The sequence below is a fragment of the Sminthopsis crassicaudata genome, chromosome 4 (genome assembly GCF_048593235.1).
Source record: "Sminthopsis crassicaudata isolate SCR6 chromosome 4, ASM4859323v1, whole genome shotgun sequence".
NCBI lineage: Eukaryota > Metazoa > Chordata > Mammalia > Dasyuromorphia > Dasyuridae > Sminthopsis > Sminthopsis crassicaudata.
In genome coordinates this window covers 49,510,540-49,526,664 of record NC_133620.1, presented here as the reverse complement: position 1 = coordinate 49,526,664, position 16,125 = coordinate 49,510,540, and the positions used below count along the sequence as shown (strand labels likewise).

The window sequence follows — 16,125 nt, the reverse complement described above, 5'->3', positions numbered from 1 at the left end:
ACAAATTGAAATGAGCAATATCAGGAAAATAATATACAGTGATTGCAACAATATAAATGGAAAGAATAATAACAAAATCAAAACTGAATATTGCAAAATTATACTGGCCAACTTTGACTCCAAATAAGAGACATAATAATGTTTTTTCCCCACTTCTTTGTAGATGTGGAGGAACATAGGTATGGAACTATCATATCAGACCTTTTTAAACATAATGGTTAATTTTTTTGCATTTCTTTTTCCCATTGGTTTTAAGAGATGGGTTTCTGAGAATGAGTGGTAAAGAGGAAATGTAGATGATATAACACCAAAATACATCATTACAATGTATTTTTTTAAATCATAAACTTTGAGGTGGAAGAATATTTAGAAGTGAGTCCAAACTTTTCCTTTTACACTTGAGAAAATCAAGAGTCAGAGGAAAGTGTGACGACCAAAGTCAAACAGCTAATAATGAAAATAAAAAATCCAGAAACCAAAAGAAATAATTAAATATGAAAAATTAACAGGTGAATATGGGGAGCAGGCAGAACTAGGACTTGGCTCAGGTGTTTTGCTTTCAAGTTCAGGGATATTTCCATTTTACCAAATAGTCTCTTGTTTTTCAAAGACCTCTCCACTTCTTTTAGACTCTAGAAGGTACCCAAAACATTTATTATTGTTTTCAAAATAAAAGGTGCTAGACTTCAGCAAAATCTGGAAAAATTACATGAACTGATACAAAGTGAAGTAAGCAGAACCAAGAGAACACTGTACATAGTAACAGCAAGATTGTTGGATGAAGAATTATAAATTACTTACTTATTTTCAGCAATACAATGATCCAAGACAATTTCACAGGATTCACAATAAAAAATTGATATCCATCTCAAGAGAAAGAAGGGATACAAAATACAGAATAGAGAAAGAAGAAATACAGATGGAAGCATACTATTTCTCACATTCTGTATTTTTTCATGTTTTCCCCCTTTGGGTCTGTGTCTTCTTTTGCAAAATGACTAACATAGTAACATTTTTTTTTGTGATTGAAGATGTATAACATATACCAAATTGCTACTGTCTCTAGGAGGAGAGAGAGGAAGGAGGGAGATAGAAAATTTGGAACTCAAAAAAAATTTAAATGTAAAGACAGTTAAAAACTGTCTTTACAAATATTTGTAAATATATCTTTGCTTAACTATACCTGCTTGAAAGGGGTTGGTAAGATGAGAGGGAAAAAAAAGAATAAAATTAAAAAGTGCACAGGAGAGAACAAAAGAATAATCTACAAGGAAGAAAAGAAAAGATGGACAGTCATGAATATAATGTCTTCTATTATTATATATGCTTTCTTGAAATGGAAATTTACTGTTATAAATTTTGAACCCTCCCTGATGTTCTGGTGTGCACATGATAACATTTTGTTTTGTTTTATTTTTTCTTTTTCCGTCTATCTACCTTTTTCTTATTTTGTATTTAGTTTTAAATAAATACATTTTAAAAGTTGTCTTTACATATAACTGAGGAAAGTATTTTAAATAATAAAAACAGGGCTATTAATTATAAAGTAAAAATAAATAAGTAAATAAGTAAATGAACAAATAAATAAATTGGCTGGATCTCTTTCACCAGCTATTGGTATGGTTTTCTAAAACTCCTATTTTTTTTATGCTTGTTTGGTTAAAGTTTAAATACTAGGAGTAACCAAAAAAGAAGAGGAGAACCTGGGAAGAAAGCTATAAAGATCCTGGAAGTTCTTAAGAGTAAGAATGAGAGTACTTTCCCTTGGGAGTGCCCAAAAACAAGAACTTGCCTAAGTTCAAGAAAAAGAACATAGATGCCATGAAGATCTTTGTAGGTAGACCACAAAGGGAAAACAAAAAGTTTTTCCTACTTCTGGGGATGAAGACTGATCAGTGGGCCCTTCGCCTCACACCTAGAATAAGGAAGAAAGAATTTAGGAAGGAAGTCAGAATGGAGCCAGCAAGGTTCAGCAGTCAGGGGACCCTGCACGCAAACACATGTGAAAAGATTTACTGTGGGCTACATCCGTAGACAACAAAAACAGAAAGGAAGAAAGAGAACAATGGGCCCAAATTGGTAGAGTTATTTTTTTGTCTTGTTTTGCAGCAAGACAAGAGGAAGGAGGGTGAGAAGGACAAGAAGAGTATACTCTGTTCCTCTCCCATGCAGGACTATAGTGAATCCTGGGCAGAGCCATCCCTGAGAGGAAATAGGGGACCATCAGGTTGTCATGATAAAGGTCAGGGCCCTGAAGAAACCAAGAGATTGACCTTTTGATCATTTACAATGACATGGACAATGGACTAGAAGGCAGGTGACTTGGTTCTTATTTCAGCTCTGCTATTAACTAGTGAGATGATTTAGGGCAAGTTCAGTGAATCAAATCCACTTTGTACCAAGTACTGTGCTAGCTACTAAGGATACAGAAACAAGAATGAAACAGTCTTTGTCTTTGGGGAACTTAGATTCTAATAGGGAAGACAGCATACATACTTCAGGATAAATAGATAAGATAGAGACAGATAGAGATGTGTGTATATGTATGTATATATACATATGTTTTATATAGATATATATGTCATTATATATGTATATATATATATATATATAAAACAATGAAAGTTAACACACAGAATCGTTGAGAAAGTTAAGGCAGCAGCTGAGGGACACAGGGAAGGCCATATAGAGAGAACTTTCATTCTCCTTCTTTTTTGTACTTTTGTTTTTTCAGACATCAGCACCAATCACTGAATTTCCTTCAGCACCAAAGGCCTCCTCACCCTGGAATGTTCATTAACTCCCCGAAGCCTTCTCACAGTGGAATACCCCTCCTCCATGATAGGGGATGGGCCCATGTCAGTCAATCTTTATTTCTCCTCCTGTTTGAGTGTCTGATTTTACAGACTTTAACACCTCTTTCCTCTTTTTATCTCCCTTTTGTGTGGTGTCTTCTCCCATTAGAACGGGAGTCCTTTGAGAGTGAGGACTGTTTTAATTTTTGTTTGAATTTATATCCCCATTGATTAGCACAGTTCTTGACACAGTTTCTTTAAAAGAAACTAAATTCTTTTGAGTCTTTTTAAATTTTGTACAGAGTGCTGAGATATCAAAGGTATCTTCACAAATATGAAGTGACTTAGAATAACTATCAGTCAGACTAAGTAAGGAAGAAAGAAAAGAAGGGAGGGAGGCAGGGAGGGAGGAAGAGAAGGAAGAAGGGAGAGAGGAAAGGAGGAAGAGAGGGAGGAAGGAAAGAAGGGAGGGAGGAAGGCAGGCAGGAAGAAAGGAAAGGAAAGGAAAGAGAAAGAAAGAGAAAGAAAGAAAGAGAAAGAAAGAAAGAAAGAAAGAAAGAAAGAAAGAAAGAAAGAAAGAAAGAAAGAAAGAAAGAAAGAAAGAAAGAAAGAAAGAAAGAAAGAAAGAAAGAAAGAAAGAAAGAAAGAAAGAAAGAAAGAAAGAAAGAAAGAAAGAAAGAAAGAAAGAAAGAAAGAAAGAAAGAAAGAAAGAAAGAAAGAAAGAAAGAAAGAAAGAAAGAAAGAAAGAAAGAAAAAAGACAGGGAGGGAAGGAGGAAAAGAGGAAGGAAAGAGCATTTATTAGCGAATTGCTATATACCCAGGAACTATTCTAAATGCTAGAGGTCACAGACACAATTCAGTTGCTATCTACAAAAGCTCACATGCCAAAGGGGAAGACATCATCTAAAGGGAAGCCTCAGGGAACAGGCAGGTTTGGAAAGGGCCAGGAAGTGATATGATAGCCTGATCAGAGGCAAGGGGAAGCAAAACCTCATCTCTGAAGTCTCAGGGCCCATGGAGCAGTACCTGAGGTCTGGAGGGAGGAAGAAGAGGAATGTCTGACAGATCCACCTCCACACCTAGCCCCAAATAATAGATTGAGCAAAGATGCCCCCCGTGCATTATTGCAAATGCCCTATTGACTTTCCATCACTTTGACATAAAATCATTGCTGGTTTCTAATCAAGCTTGGCAGCAATAGCCTCAATCAGTCAAGGTTTTGAACTTGGAGTAGCTGCACTTGGTGCTGTATTGTTTAGCCCAAACACCCAGAGACTGCTCCAAAGGTTTGAAAAATCTAAACCAGCAAGAAAAAAAGAAAAAAAAAAAAAAAAAAAAAAAAAAAAAAACTAAGCAAAGTAGAGGTCGGGTAGCTTTCCTGCTGCACACCTCTCACAAGGACCCTCCAGGAGTGGTGATCTCCTGATGTAGCAAAGGAAGAGAAGGAGGTTCAGAAGTACAATGAAGCATTAGGAGAATTGCATTATTACAGCCAGACCTTCACTTCCCATTCCTACTTCCAACACACTCTGAGCGGTCCTTATTAGTAGCTGCTCTGGACAATCAATCTGACAGAAAGAAAAATTACTTGTTCGGGAGATGACTAAGATTGAGCTCAAATTCAGGTAAGGAAAGTAAAAACTCTCCATAAAGCAAAGGAAAAATTCAGAATCATGTCTCCAGATTATATAATGAGGCCTGAATTTTGATGATGACAAAAAAAAATGTTGAAAAGGGGAAAAAATTAACAGGAAAAATACAAAAATACCTCTTCATTGCATCTTCTGCTCCTTTTCCTATGTGTAAATTCATTCTAGGAAATCTTAACTGGTTTTCATACAACAAAAGGCAAGTCCATGACCTGACACAGAATTCTGATTTAATGAAATTGGACTCTTAGAGGCAGGCTTATGCCCAAATCTAATTCCACTGAAGTAACTTTAGGAAGAAGTCAGTGGGATGCAAGCAACTGACCTTGTTTAGCCTGAAGAACAAAAGACTAAGGTGGAACAGGTTACTTGTCTTCATTGGAAAAACTGTTACATAGAAGAAGGATGAGACTTAGATTATATGGCCACACAAGGCAGAACCAGGAACAATTACAAGAAGCATTTGCAAGGAGGCAGCAATTTTATTGTTCAGTCATTTTCAGTTTTGTCCAACTTTGGAGAAACCTGTTCGGGGTATTTGGTCAATATTTTTGTATTTGGTAAATTTCTATTGTTTAATAGTTCTAGTTGTATCTGACCCTTCATATCCCTATTTGTTTTTTTGTTTGTTTGTTTGTTTTTGTTTTGTTTTGTTTTGGCAAAGATATGGAGTGATTTGCTATTTCCTTTTCCAGCTCATTTTACAGATGAGGAAACAAAGATGAGGAAACAAAGGACAAGTGACTTGCCCAGGGTCAAATTGTTGGAAAGTGTGTTTGACTGTTTTTGAACTCAAGAATTGAGTTTTACTGACTTCAGAGATAATGTTCTATCCACTGTAGCACCTAAAACTTCCTAACAATTAGAACTTTCAAAAATAGGATGTTCTGCCTTGAGAAACAATAGGTTTCCCACTCACTGGAGTTTTTCTAAGTCAAGGCTGGATGATCCAGGTCATATTTCATATGAGATTTCTATAGGAGCATAAATGAAGACTCTAGTCAAATGATCTTACTTTAAAGATGAGAAAAATGAGACTCACAGAGCCTAAGAACTCACCCAAAGTCGCATGGTTATCAAAAGGTCAAATGTGAAGACATGGATTCATGTCTTCTGCCTCCAGATCAACTACACCAAGCTGCCTTACCTGTGCAGTAGAAGTTAGATTACATACTCATTCAAACTCTTGAATTCATGTTATTCTATGATACTACTCTAATTAAGAAGAGAGTCAGAGCATGCTCCTGGCTTATGTATAGGAGAATGGAATTTTCAGGCTATAATCTGGAGTGCCAAAAAAAAAAAAAAAAAAGTTATACTTGTCTAAACATACCTGAAGGATTTTTAACATAGTACCTGGCACTTGACATGTACTTACTAAATCCTTTCTTCCTTCCTTCCTTCCTTCCTTCCTTCCTTCCTTCCTTCCTTCCTTCCTTCCTTCCTTCCTTCCTTCCTTCTTTCTTTCTTTCTTTCTTTCTTTGCTCTTCTTTTATTATTTTTCTTTTCTCCATCATAGTGCTCTACATACATACAAGACTTTAAATCCATGTGGCAAAATGTATAGAATGCCAGCCATGGAGTCATTTTCCTGAGTTCAAATCTGACCTCTCACACTTAATATCTATGTGATCCTGGGCAAGTCATTTTACCCTTTTGCCTCAATTTCCTCATTTGTAAAATGGGTTGGAGAAGGAAATGGCAAAACAATCCAGTATCTTTGTATGCCACCCCCCAAAAAAGCTCCAAATGGAGTCACAAAATGTCATACATAATTGAAAGGATTGCTAAATTTTGACAGGATTTGGAAGGAAGGGAAGTTTGGGAATAAGAAATGAGGCAAAGAGAGAATCATCCTAGTGAGATTCCTCAAGTGAACCCTAGATAAGAGAAATTAGAATGATTTCTTATCTATCATTATTTCCTAAGACTGTAATCACAGACACCTCGATTCCACCAACATTTATCAAATATATATCATGTGCAAAGCAACAAAATAGGCAAAAAATGAAAGCAAAATGATGGAGTTCCATATCTCCATGCTCTTGGAAGCAGGGGATAAGAGGAAAGAGCATTGCCTTTGGAGAAAGAATTTTGGGGGTCAAAACTCAATTTTGTCATTTATTGCTGTGTACACTGGAAAAGTCATTTAACCTCTATAGATCTCATTTTTCTCTCTCTAATTGGGGGGAATAAACTAATTTCTAATGTCCATTCAATTTTTACATCATAATCTTTATCTCTGACTTTTATCAATTTCAAATATGCAACACAGGGTTAAATTGATCAAGTTTAATCCACTAGGACAAATCTTCTGTTCTTAGGGCAAGAAGCACTGACTAGAAGCACCCCAGAAAAGTGAATGCATTTGGAAAGGTAGCTAACTATGTTATAGACAACTTGAATGGACAATCTTTGACAAAAAGGCCAATGTCATTCCAGTGAAATTATAATATTTTTCCATTTCAAAGGCATTATGCCTAGGGAGGAACAGCAAAAATGAATATTACTTACCCCTACAGGGCACCAAGCTCTTAGAGTCTGCCCACGCTCAGCACCAAGAAAGAAAAGAGCCAAACAGACTTGTGGTTCAACTGCCACTTTAACTGTCATCTGACTAAGGAAAACAAGCGATGGGAGAGACCTTAAACATAGAGTCCTAGGATCTCAGTGCTGAGAGGAAACTCATCCCCAAAGCAAGAATCTTTCTGCAACATCCTGAGAAGGGGTGATCCGTTCAGTGTCCACTTACAGATCTCCAGAGAAGGAAGAAGCCATTGACTCTGGAAGCAGCTCACTCTATTTGAAAGTAATAAGTATGGGCTATTCTAAAAGTGACCTAAAATCTCTCAATAATTTCTACTCATTTCTTCTACTTCTGCTCTCTAAAACTAGACAAAATAAATCAATATTCTATATCAGTGATCAATCAATAACCATTTATTAATTTCTAGTAAGTTCCAGGCCTGGGGACATGAATACAAAAACAGTCCCTATAAAAAAGAAGCTGAAAGGAGAAGAGAAATTTTATTTCTATAATTGCAGTTGATTATCTCATAACTCCCCATGCAAATTTCCTTCAAACTATGAGAGGTCTTTCCTGCTGCTAAATCCCTCCTCAAATTATCTTGTATTTATCTACATAAATGTCAAATATATATATAAAGTATATATAAGATATACAAGGGCAAAACCAGCCTTTAATTTTGTCTTTCTACCTCCAGAATCCGTCATTGAAATTTTGCACATAATAAATTGAATTTATAAAAGGAGAAGATGGGAGAACATAGAATGATTTCCAAGGATCCTTTCCAATTCTAAATCCATGATAGTACAAATTTTGGAATTCAAATGTAGGACTTTATATTTAGCCCCATTATAATGTCATCTTTTATATTTACTCTGTCTTTCCCACTTGTTAATATTATTTTGGATCCTGATTCTATGATTCACAATATTAACAATCCTATCCACATTCACATAATAGTAAATTTTTTCACTTAATAGTATTTTTCCCAATTACATATAAACATAGTTTTCAATATCCATTTCTGTAAAATTTTGAATTTCAAATTTTTCTCCTTTCCCCCACAAGATAACAGCAATCTGATATAAGCTATACATGTATAATCTTGTTAAATATATTTCCAAATTAGCCTTGTTGCAAAAGAAGAATCAGAACAAAGGGGGAAAACAAAGAGAAAGAAAAAACAAAAATAAATTTTTAAAAACTGAAAATAGTGTGCTATGATATGCAGTGAGTCTCCATATTTCTTTCTCTGGATATGGATGGCATTTTCCATCACAAGTCTTTTAGAATTGTGTTAGATCACTGTATTACTGAGAAGAGCTAAGTCTATTATAGTTGATCATCACACAGTGTTGCTGTTACTATTGTACAATGTTCTCCTGATTTTGCATCAGTTCATGTAAGTCTTTTCAGGTTTTTCTGAACTTCATCCGCTCAACATTTCTTATAGCACAATAGTATTCTATTACATTTATATGCCATAACTTGTTCAGCCCAATTGATGGGCATCCCCTCAATATGGTTCATGCCTGAGATAACAGTTCCCCTCATCATACATGTGTTTGATAGTTCAATCTAGACTAGATCTAGAAGTTTTTTTTTTTACTTATTTAATCATCTTTATATAGTCTCAATGTTTATATTTCCCATTAAATCTCATTCTCTCCAATGCAAAACTATGCATTTATACTTACAGTAATAAGCTTTGGAGGCATTCTGTTTTGAATGTCTAAAAGATGCCAGGAGTCTTGACCCTGAGCCAGTTTGATGGATGGCAGACTTAGTTCATACAACCTTATTATGAAATAGCTTGTTGACCTTTAATTGATATATGTTTTAGTCTCATTTGCTACACATGCCTCCAAAGAGAAGGTATGCCTTCCGCAGGACCGTCTCAGGGTATCTGAATAGTGGCAACTAGAGTCAGATGACAAGACTAATCACCCTAATAGAGAAGGATGGCTTTGGCATGGAGCTAAACTGAAGGCTGAAGATATTCCAAGTCAGTCAGAGATCTTCAGCAGGAAAATCATTTCCAAGATTTGTTCCCTGCCTCGGCTTACCTCAGAAGTTGATGCTATCAGCAGGGTATCAATATAGTTCTCCTATATAGTCAGGATAAGAAAAGGACCTTGAGGGAAACTGCTGGAGATATATTGCATTGTCCCTGCTTCTGCCTTATTCTCATAACTGATAGTGTTCAATGGAAGAATTAGAAATGTACTATTTGCAGCTTCCCCAAGGAAAAAAGAAAGATCTATATTTGGGAAGGGGAAAAAATAAGTTGAAAAGATGAAACGGCCCATGTAGAAGTCAAGAGAGAAATCAATTCTGATAACAGCCTGTTAATCCCATGGTTCCCCTGAGGAAAGAAGCCAATAAATAATCCTGTGCATTCTAATCACAGCTATTACCAGAAAGCTTTTAGAGGAAAGTGAATAAGTTACCTGCCATCTCCACAGAAAAGAAGCTTTATTCATTCTCTTACTTTGATTTCTCATTGAGGAAATCTATTAATGAATTTTGATAAAATGACAAAAAAAAATTGTAGCAGCTAGTTTATAAAAAGGGCTGAACCTGGCATCAGGAGGATCTGGGTTCAAATCATATTTTAGACATTTACTCACAGTGACACTTAACCTCTACCTACTTAGTTTCCTCATCTGTAAAATATGTATTTCCCAGGAATGTTGTAAGGATAAAATGAAATAAATGTATAAAGCATTTGCAAACCTTAATGTGCTATGTACATGCTATTGTTGTTCTTGTGGTTGCAGCAACACTACAGCTTACAAAGCAAAAAAAGTTCACCAAATCTCCTGTGAGATTTTCTATTCTTCTTCTACCTTATTCCCTTCCATGTACTCCTTGATCCTATGAGATTGGCCTCCCTGCTGTTCTTTGAACAGTCAGTTTTCTATCTTCTGGCTCACAATGGCTGTCTTGGAATTTTCTCGCTCTTTTTTCTCTGCCTCTTAGATTTCCCTGGCTTCCTTCAGGTTTCCAGACAAATCCCAGTTTGTGCAAGAAGTCCTTCTGGATCCCTCCAAATGCTAATGCCTTCTCTCTGAGGTTCTCTCCAATTTATCCTGCATGCATCTTGTTTATTCATAGTTCATATATATCAGTAAGCATTTATTAAGCACCTACTGTATTTACACTCTGCCAAACACTAATAGTACAAAGACAAAGAGGGTTTATGCCCTCAATGATCTAACAGTTTAATAAGAGAGAGAACAAATAAATACAACTACATAAATAACCTATACACAGAATGAAGAAGAAATAATTAAGAGAGGGAAGGTGCTGGAATTGAGATGGATTGGAAAAGGCTTCCTATAGAAAGTGGAATTTTACTTGGACATGAAGGAAGTTAAGGAAGCTAGAGGGGAGAGATGAGAAAGGAAAAATTTCCTGACATGGGAAAGAACTAGAAAAAATGCTCAGACCCAAAAGATGAAGTGTCTTGTTTTTGGAACTGCCAGGAGACTGGTAGCACCATATAGGGGATGTTGTATTTGATTCTGTGGGTAAGAGGGAGCTTCTAGAGTTTATTGAGTATAGGAGTGACAAGGTTAGCTCTATATTTTGGGAAAATCACTTTGGTAGTTGTATGAAGGATGGCCTAGCATGGGGAGAGACTTGAGGCAGGCAGACCCACTGACAATAAATAGTTTAGGGGAGAAGAAAGCACCTTCTAAAGACATTCCAAAGGTGAAAATGATATGTGTTAATGATAGATTGGAGGTGAATCTTCCCCATTAGATTGTGAATTACTTAAAAGCAAGGATAATTTTTTGCCTTTCTTTGAATCCTCAGCACTTGGTATGGACCCTGACACAAAGTCGGTACCTAAAAATGTTTGCTGATTTGATTAGACTTATTTCATATTTTTCCTCATATTGCTTACACGAAAACTTCAGTGTATAAAAGATGCCAGGAATATTGATCCCCAGCTAATTTGGTGGATGGCAGACTTGTTCACACAACTTTATTATGAAGTAGTTTGTCAGCCTTTAATTGATATATGGTTTAGTCTTTGTTAATAAGACTTAAAAAATAGGGACTACGAGAGGCAATCTACTATAATGGAATAAGTAATTAAATTTAGACCCAGAAGATCTGGATTTGCTTTCCTATTCTGACATTTACTAGCTGTGTGACCTTATAGTTCTATTAAAAAAAAAAAGCAAAAATTATAAAAACCCAAACTCGAAGCTATTATTATTCATCTTTTTGCTATCTATGCATTCAAAGCTTAGAAGAATGCTTCAGAGTTAGTGCTCAAAGGCAGAATAACTAACAGAAAGTTAGTAAGAAGGTATAAAATATTTACTTTGCTTTTCCTTTTAGCATTTACTATGCAGTATATTCTCTATGAAGCAGAGAATAAATGCATTTTTGTTATTGCTTAAATAATTAAACATGAGTCTACTAAGCAGCATATTTCAAAATGTATAACTTCCAACAGCAGCCAAGGTGAACGGAGAATACCTAGAATCACAGAATCTTGAAACCCCAAAGATCATTGATTAGTAGACAGCACTGAGCTTGGAACCTGAAAAACTTGATTTCAAATCATCACACTTTACCAGCTATCACCCCAGGCATATCACTTAAAGCCTCTATGCCTCAGTTTTATTATCTATAACATTAGGGAAGTAGGTACTCAATACTCTCATGGTCTATGAGTCTATGGAATAATGATCCTTTTCTTGAAAAAGTATCCTCTCCATAGCATCCTTGAAGGCTTCCAATAAGGGAGAGTCCAGTTTCCTTCAAGGAAACCCATTTTACTCTTAGGATCCTCTGATTATTGGGAAGCTCTTCTTGATATGGAGCCAAAATCTGCCTTCCTGTAGCTTCTGTCCAGTGGTCATGGTTCTGTCCTCTGGGACAAGCCAAACAAATTTCTGACACCAAATGTGGATGACATGATCTTATAATCATAAGATGTTAGCTTTAGAACTTAAAGAAATCCTCTAATCAACCCTCTTTCATTTTATAGCTGAAGAAACAAAGGTATAGAGAAGTTAGGTGACATATCAAGGTCATACATGTCTTAGTGAGTCTTTCTGGAAAAGGGGAAGACAGAAAGAAAAAGACCTTTCTTTCATAAACCAGAATGCAGGAAGTCTCTATGTCAGCTTTTAGTACAATGTTTCACCATGATGGTCTTGCTAAAGTTCTGAGATTGGGAATCCCCACTGCTCAATTTGAAAGTAAATATCAAATAGCAATAAATCTAAAACTGAAATGGAGAAAGGCTAAAGCAACTCAGTTCAGGGCTAGTGTTTCATTAAGAAGGGAGTATTTTCTAGGGAGAAAAACCTAATTAAAATCCTGAACTCCAGCAGGATTTCATTTTTCACAGAGATACTTTTTGGATGCTATCTCTTACCTGTTTAAGACACCCAGGGGCTCTGGTTATTGCCTGGTACCTCATTAAAAATCTGTTTCATTCACTCTGCTTACTTGTAAGAGACATTGTTATTGCACTCTCTTCCACTTCCACCTCATGCCTTACTCCCAAATAAGTCAACAGCTATCTGTGTATGTCTTCATCCATCTTGAAAAAGACTATTCTCAGCTGAAAGAGGCTGAGTCAATTCTTCCTGAAAACATTCAAGGAAGACAGATGGTACTTGGCCTCTCAGATCTTGGGGTAGGAGGGAACAATTCTTCCTCAGCTAAAAATTTAGATTGGATTAAAGCAATATTAAACTGTTCCTTAAAGGAAAATAGCATTAAAACACTCCAGATAACATTGGCCCTGAAGTCAGAGATTCTGCATTAGAATATCACTTTTGATGCTTTATTTTAATTCCTTCAATTCTCTCCAATTCCCAAATCTTCTGTTACTGTTTAGGATACCACCATTCTTTTAGTCATCTAGACTTCTTATTCCCATTCACTCCACATATCTAATCTGTAGTCAGATCTTCCCATTTTGGTCCTTACAACATCTCCTGAAGATGTCCTCTTCCTTCTACTTATAGCTACCACCTGAGAGTACAATTTTATTACCTCTCATTAAATCTATTGCAATAGCTTCTGGGTGTTCTCAGCTTCAAATCTCTCCCTATTCTACTCCATCCTCCATTCAACTGACAAAGTGATTTTCCTCAATCAAAGGTCTGACCACGTCAACTCTACTCCACTCCCATTCCCCTTTAAAAGTTGTAACATTCATCTGCTCCCAGAGAAAGGACTATGGAAACTGAATGTGGCTCAAAGCATAGTATTTTCAACTTTCTGGTTTTTGTTTGCTTTTTTTTTCTCATGATTTCCTCCCTTTTTGGTCAGATTTTTCTTAGGCAGAATGACAAATCATTGCACATATTTAATCTATGTCACATTGCTTGCTGTCTTGAGGAGGGACGTGGAGAGAGAGGGAAGGAGAAAATTTTGAAAACAAGGTTTTACAAAAGTGAATGTTGAAAATTGTTTTTGCATGTATTGGAAAAGGAAAAAAAAAGATGTGGCACTTCAAAGTTGTGAGACTACAAGTAAATCACTTGCAGTCTCAGTATATTTGAGGATATTTTTCTCTTGCATGATTTTTCCTGACTCTCTGAACTTCACTTTGTCAATCAAAAGAATGAGGATTAAAAATAGATGCACTAGCTTAATATAGTGGAAAGAGTCTTGCATTTTGAGGCAGAAGTTTTGTGTTCAAAGTCTACCTCTGACGAGTTCTATGGGACCCTGAGAAGTCATTTTACTTTATTTTCTATAAAATGGTTGGACCAGAAGATCTTCAAAGGGGCCTGGCAGAGTTGAATCTATATATGACCTTATATCTACCCCATAGTGTAAATTGTTTATAATACTTAAAAGTACTGGATAAATGTGAATTGCCGACCTGGTCAGTGCAAATGTAATTACTAGCAGCAATATAATTATATCTAGCATTTATGTAGCATTTTAAGATTTGCATTTAATGTATGTGACCTCATTTAATAGTATCATCAAAGAAGCTGGCAAGTAGGAAAATAAAGGGAAGGGATTATGCATTTATATAGTGCCTCTTACAAATATTACCTCATTTGATCCTCACTACATGCTCAGGGGCAGCAAGATGGTTCAATGAAAAGAGCACTGAATCTGGAACTAGAATGACTAATCTTCCTGAGTTCAAATCTGGACTTAGACACTTCCTAACTGTGTGACCCTGTTACTTAACCCTGTATGCCTCAGTTTCCTTATCTGTAAAATGAGCCGGAGAAGAAAATGGCAAACTTTCAGTATCTTTGCCAAGAAAACCCCAACATAGGTCAGGGAGACAACAAAACCACAAAAATAAGCTTGGGAAGGAAGTACTTTAAGTTGAGAAAACTAAGGCACACAGAGATTAAGTGATTTACCCCGTAAGGGTCTGAGACCACATTTGAACTCAGACCTCTCTGACTCTAGACCCAGCTCTCTGTCCGACCAATTGCTTTGAAACACAAAAATCACCTCTCTTATATCTGACAAATCTTAGAATTAACATTATTGGGAATAGCATGCTGTAGTGAAAATAATGCTGGATTGTGAGTTAAAAGATCTGAGTTCTAATCTTTCCATTTCTTGGAATCAGTTTCTCCTCATCTCCAAAACAAAAAGATCTGACTATATTATTTCTAAGGTTCTTTCTGGCCCTCAAATTCTATGAGGTTTTTTTACAATTGGTGACACATGCCAATATTTTGTAACCTTCCATTGAAGTCTGGTATTTTTTTTTCTCTTATGCTTTCTTTCCTATGTAAAACAAACAAATAAATAAATGAATGAATGAATGAATGAATGAATGAATGAATGAATGAATGAGGAGAGTGGGGATGGAGAGTAGGAGATACTCTCACAGATTAAGCCTAGACAAAATGTTAAGGCACATGTTTGCTAGATAATCATATTTTAACATTATATTTTCAAGACCTCATTTCTAAAACTATAATTCTATTAAAGCATCTAGATTCACACAATATACTTAATATACAAATAATAATTCTAGAGATCAGTATTTTTTTCAAATAAATAACTCTAAATAAAGGCTTCTTTCTCTCAGCTATTCCTAATCATAGCTTAACTACACAGCTTTAATTCCAGTCTTTGATTAGATTGATTTTTGCCAGTTCACCCTCGGGCTAAACTTCAGAGTCAAAAGCTGTAGGCAGTTACATGTTCAGGGACTTCAGGCCAGCTTGGCAACAAAACCCCCATGGTTGGCACTTTGGAGATCATAGTGCCCTGTTCTCTCTAATAAGAGACAATCCTTTACATGAATGCCTTAACATAATTACAGAGAAGGAACTTAGTTAATTTTTTTCCAGCATTCAGCCATCAGAGCCTCTAACCATTTCCCTGCATGAGATTTGAGACAAAAAAGAGAAACTATGAAGTATATAAAATCCCTGTGATTCTGTTTCCTTCTGACAGTAGAGAGAATTTTTCACATGAGTCTTAAATAAATATAAATATTCTTCTATCCTAACAGCTTTGGAACAAGGAGTTGCCATATATTTGTAACTTTTCCAACTGGATGTTCCATCATAAACTCAGCAGCTTCACAGCAATTCACAGCAGAATTGGTTCACTTCTCAAACCCTATTACTGTTGAGGGCACAACCATCCTGGGTGACACCCCAATCTTGATGTGATCCCCCAACTCCTTCCTCTACATTTATCCAATTAATTGCCTCAACTTACACTTACTGTCTCTACATTTCCTGCATATGTGCCCCTTCCTCTACACTCACACAAACACCATTCTAGTTTGGACCTTCAGCATCTTTCACCTAGACAATTGTAATAATTGTAATAGCCTCCTAATTAGTCTCACTGTCTCAAATTTCTCCCCATTCCAAACCATCCTCTATGCAATTGCCAAAGTGATTTTCATCTCTTCCCATCCCCTTCCTCCCTTCCTTCCTTTCTCCTTTCTCTATTCTTCCTTATGTTCTTTCCCCCATTTCTTTCTTTCTTCCAAGGTCTTTTTCCTCCTTCCTTTTTTCCCCTTTCTTCCTCCCTTGTCCCCTCCTCCTTCCTTCACTCCTCTTTCTTCCTTCTTTCTCCACTTCTCTTTCCTTCCCTCCCTTTCTCCTTCCCTCCCTTCTTTCCTTTCTTCCTCCCTATCTTTCTTCTTTTTATTTCAAAATGAAGTTGGCC

At 36.2% G+C, this 16,125-nt stretch overlaps 1 protein-coding gene across 5 annotated transcripts in view; it reads right to left on the bottom strand.

Moving 5' to 3' along the window:
- The window catches only part of LOC141541874 (carboxyl-terminal PDZ ligand of neuronal nitric oxide synthase protein-like), a 363,206-nt gene that overhangs the window by 173,766 nt on the left and 173,315 nt on the right, over nucleotides 1–16,125 (bottom strand). Inside the window, exon 1 of one of the 5 annotated variants that reach the window (XM_074266452.1) lies at nucleotides 6,960–11,354. The exons of the other annotated variants lie outside the window; for them this stretch is intronic. Coding sequence (XP_074122553.1) covers nucleotides 6,960–7,058 — 99 coding nt within the window. The 5' untranslated portion in view covers nucleotides 7,059–11,354. Of the gene's footprint in view, nucleotides 1–6,959; nucleotides 11,355–16,125 lie in introns of those variants that run through there. 5 annotated transcript variants of the gene reach the window in all.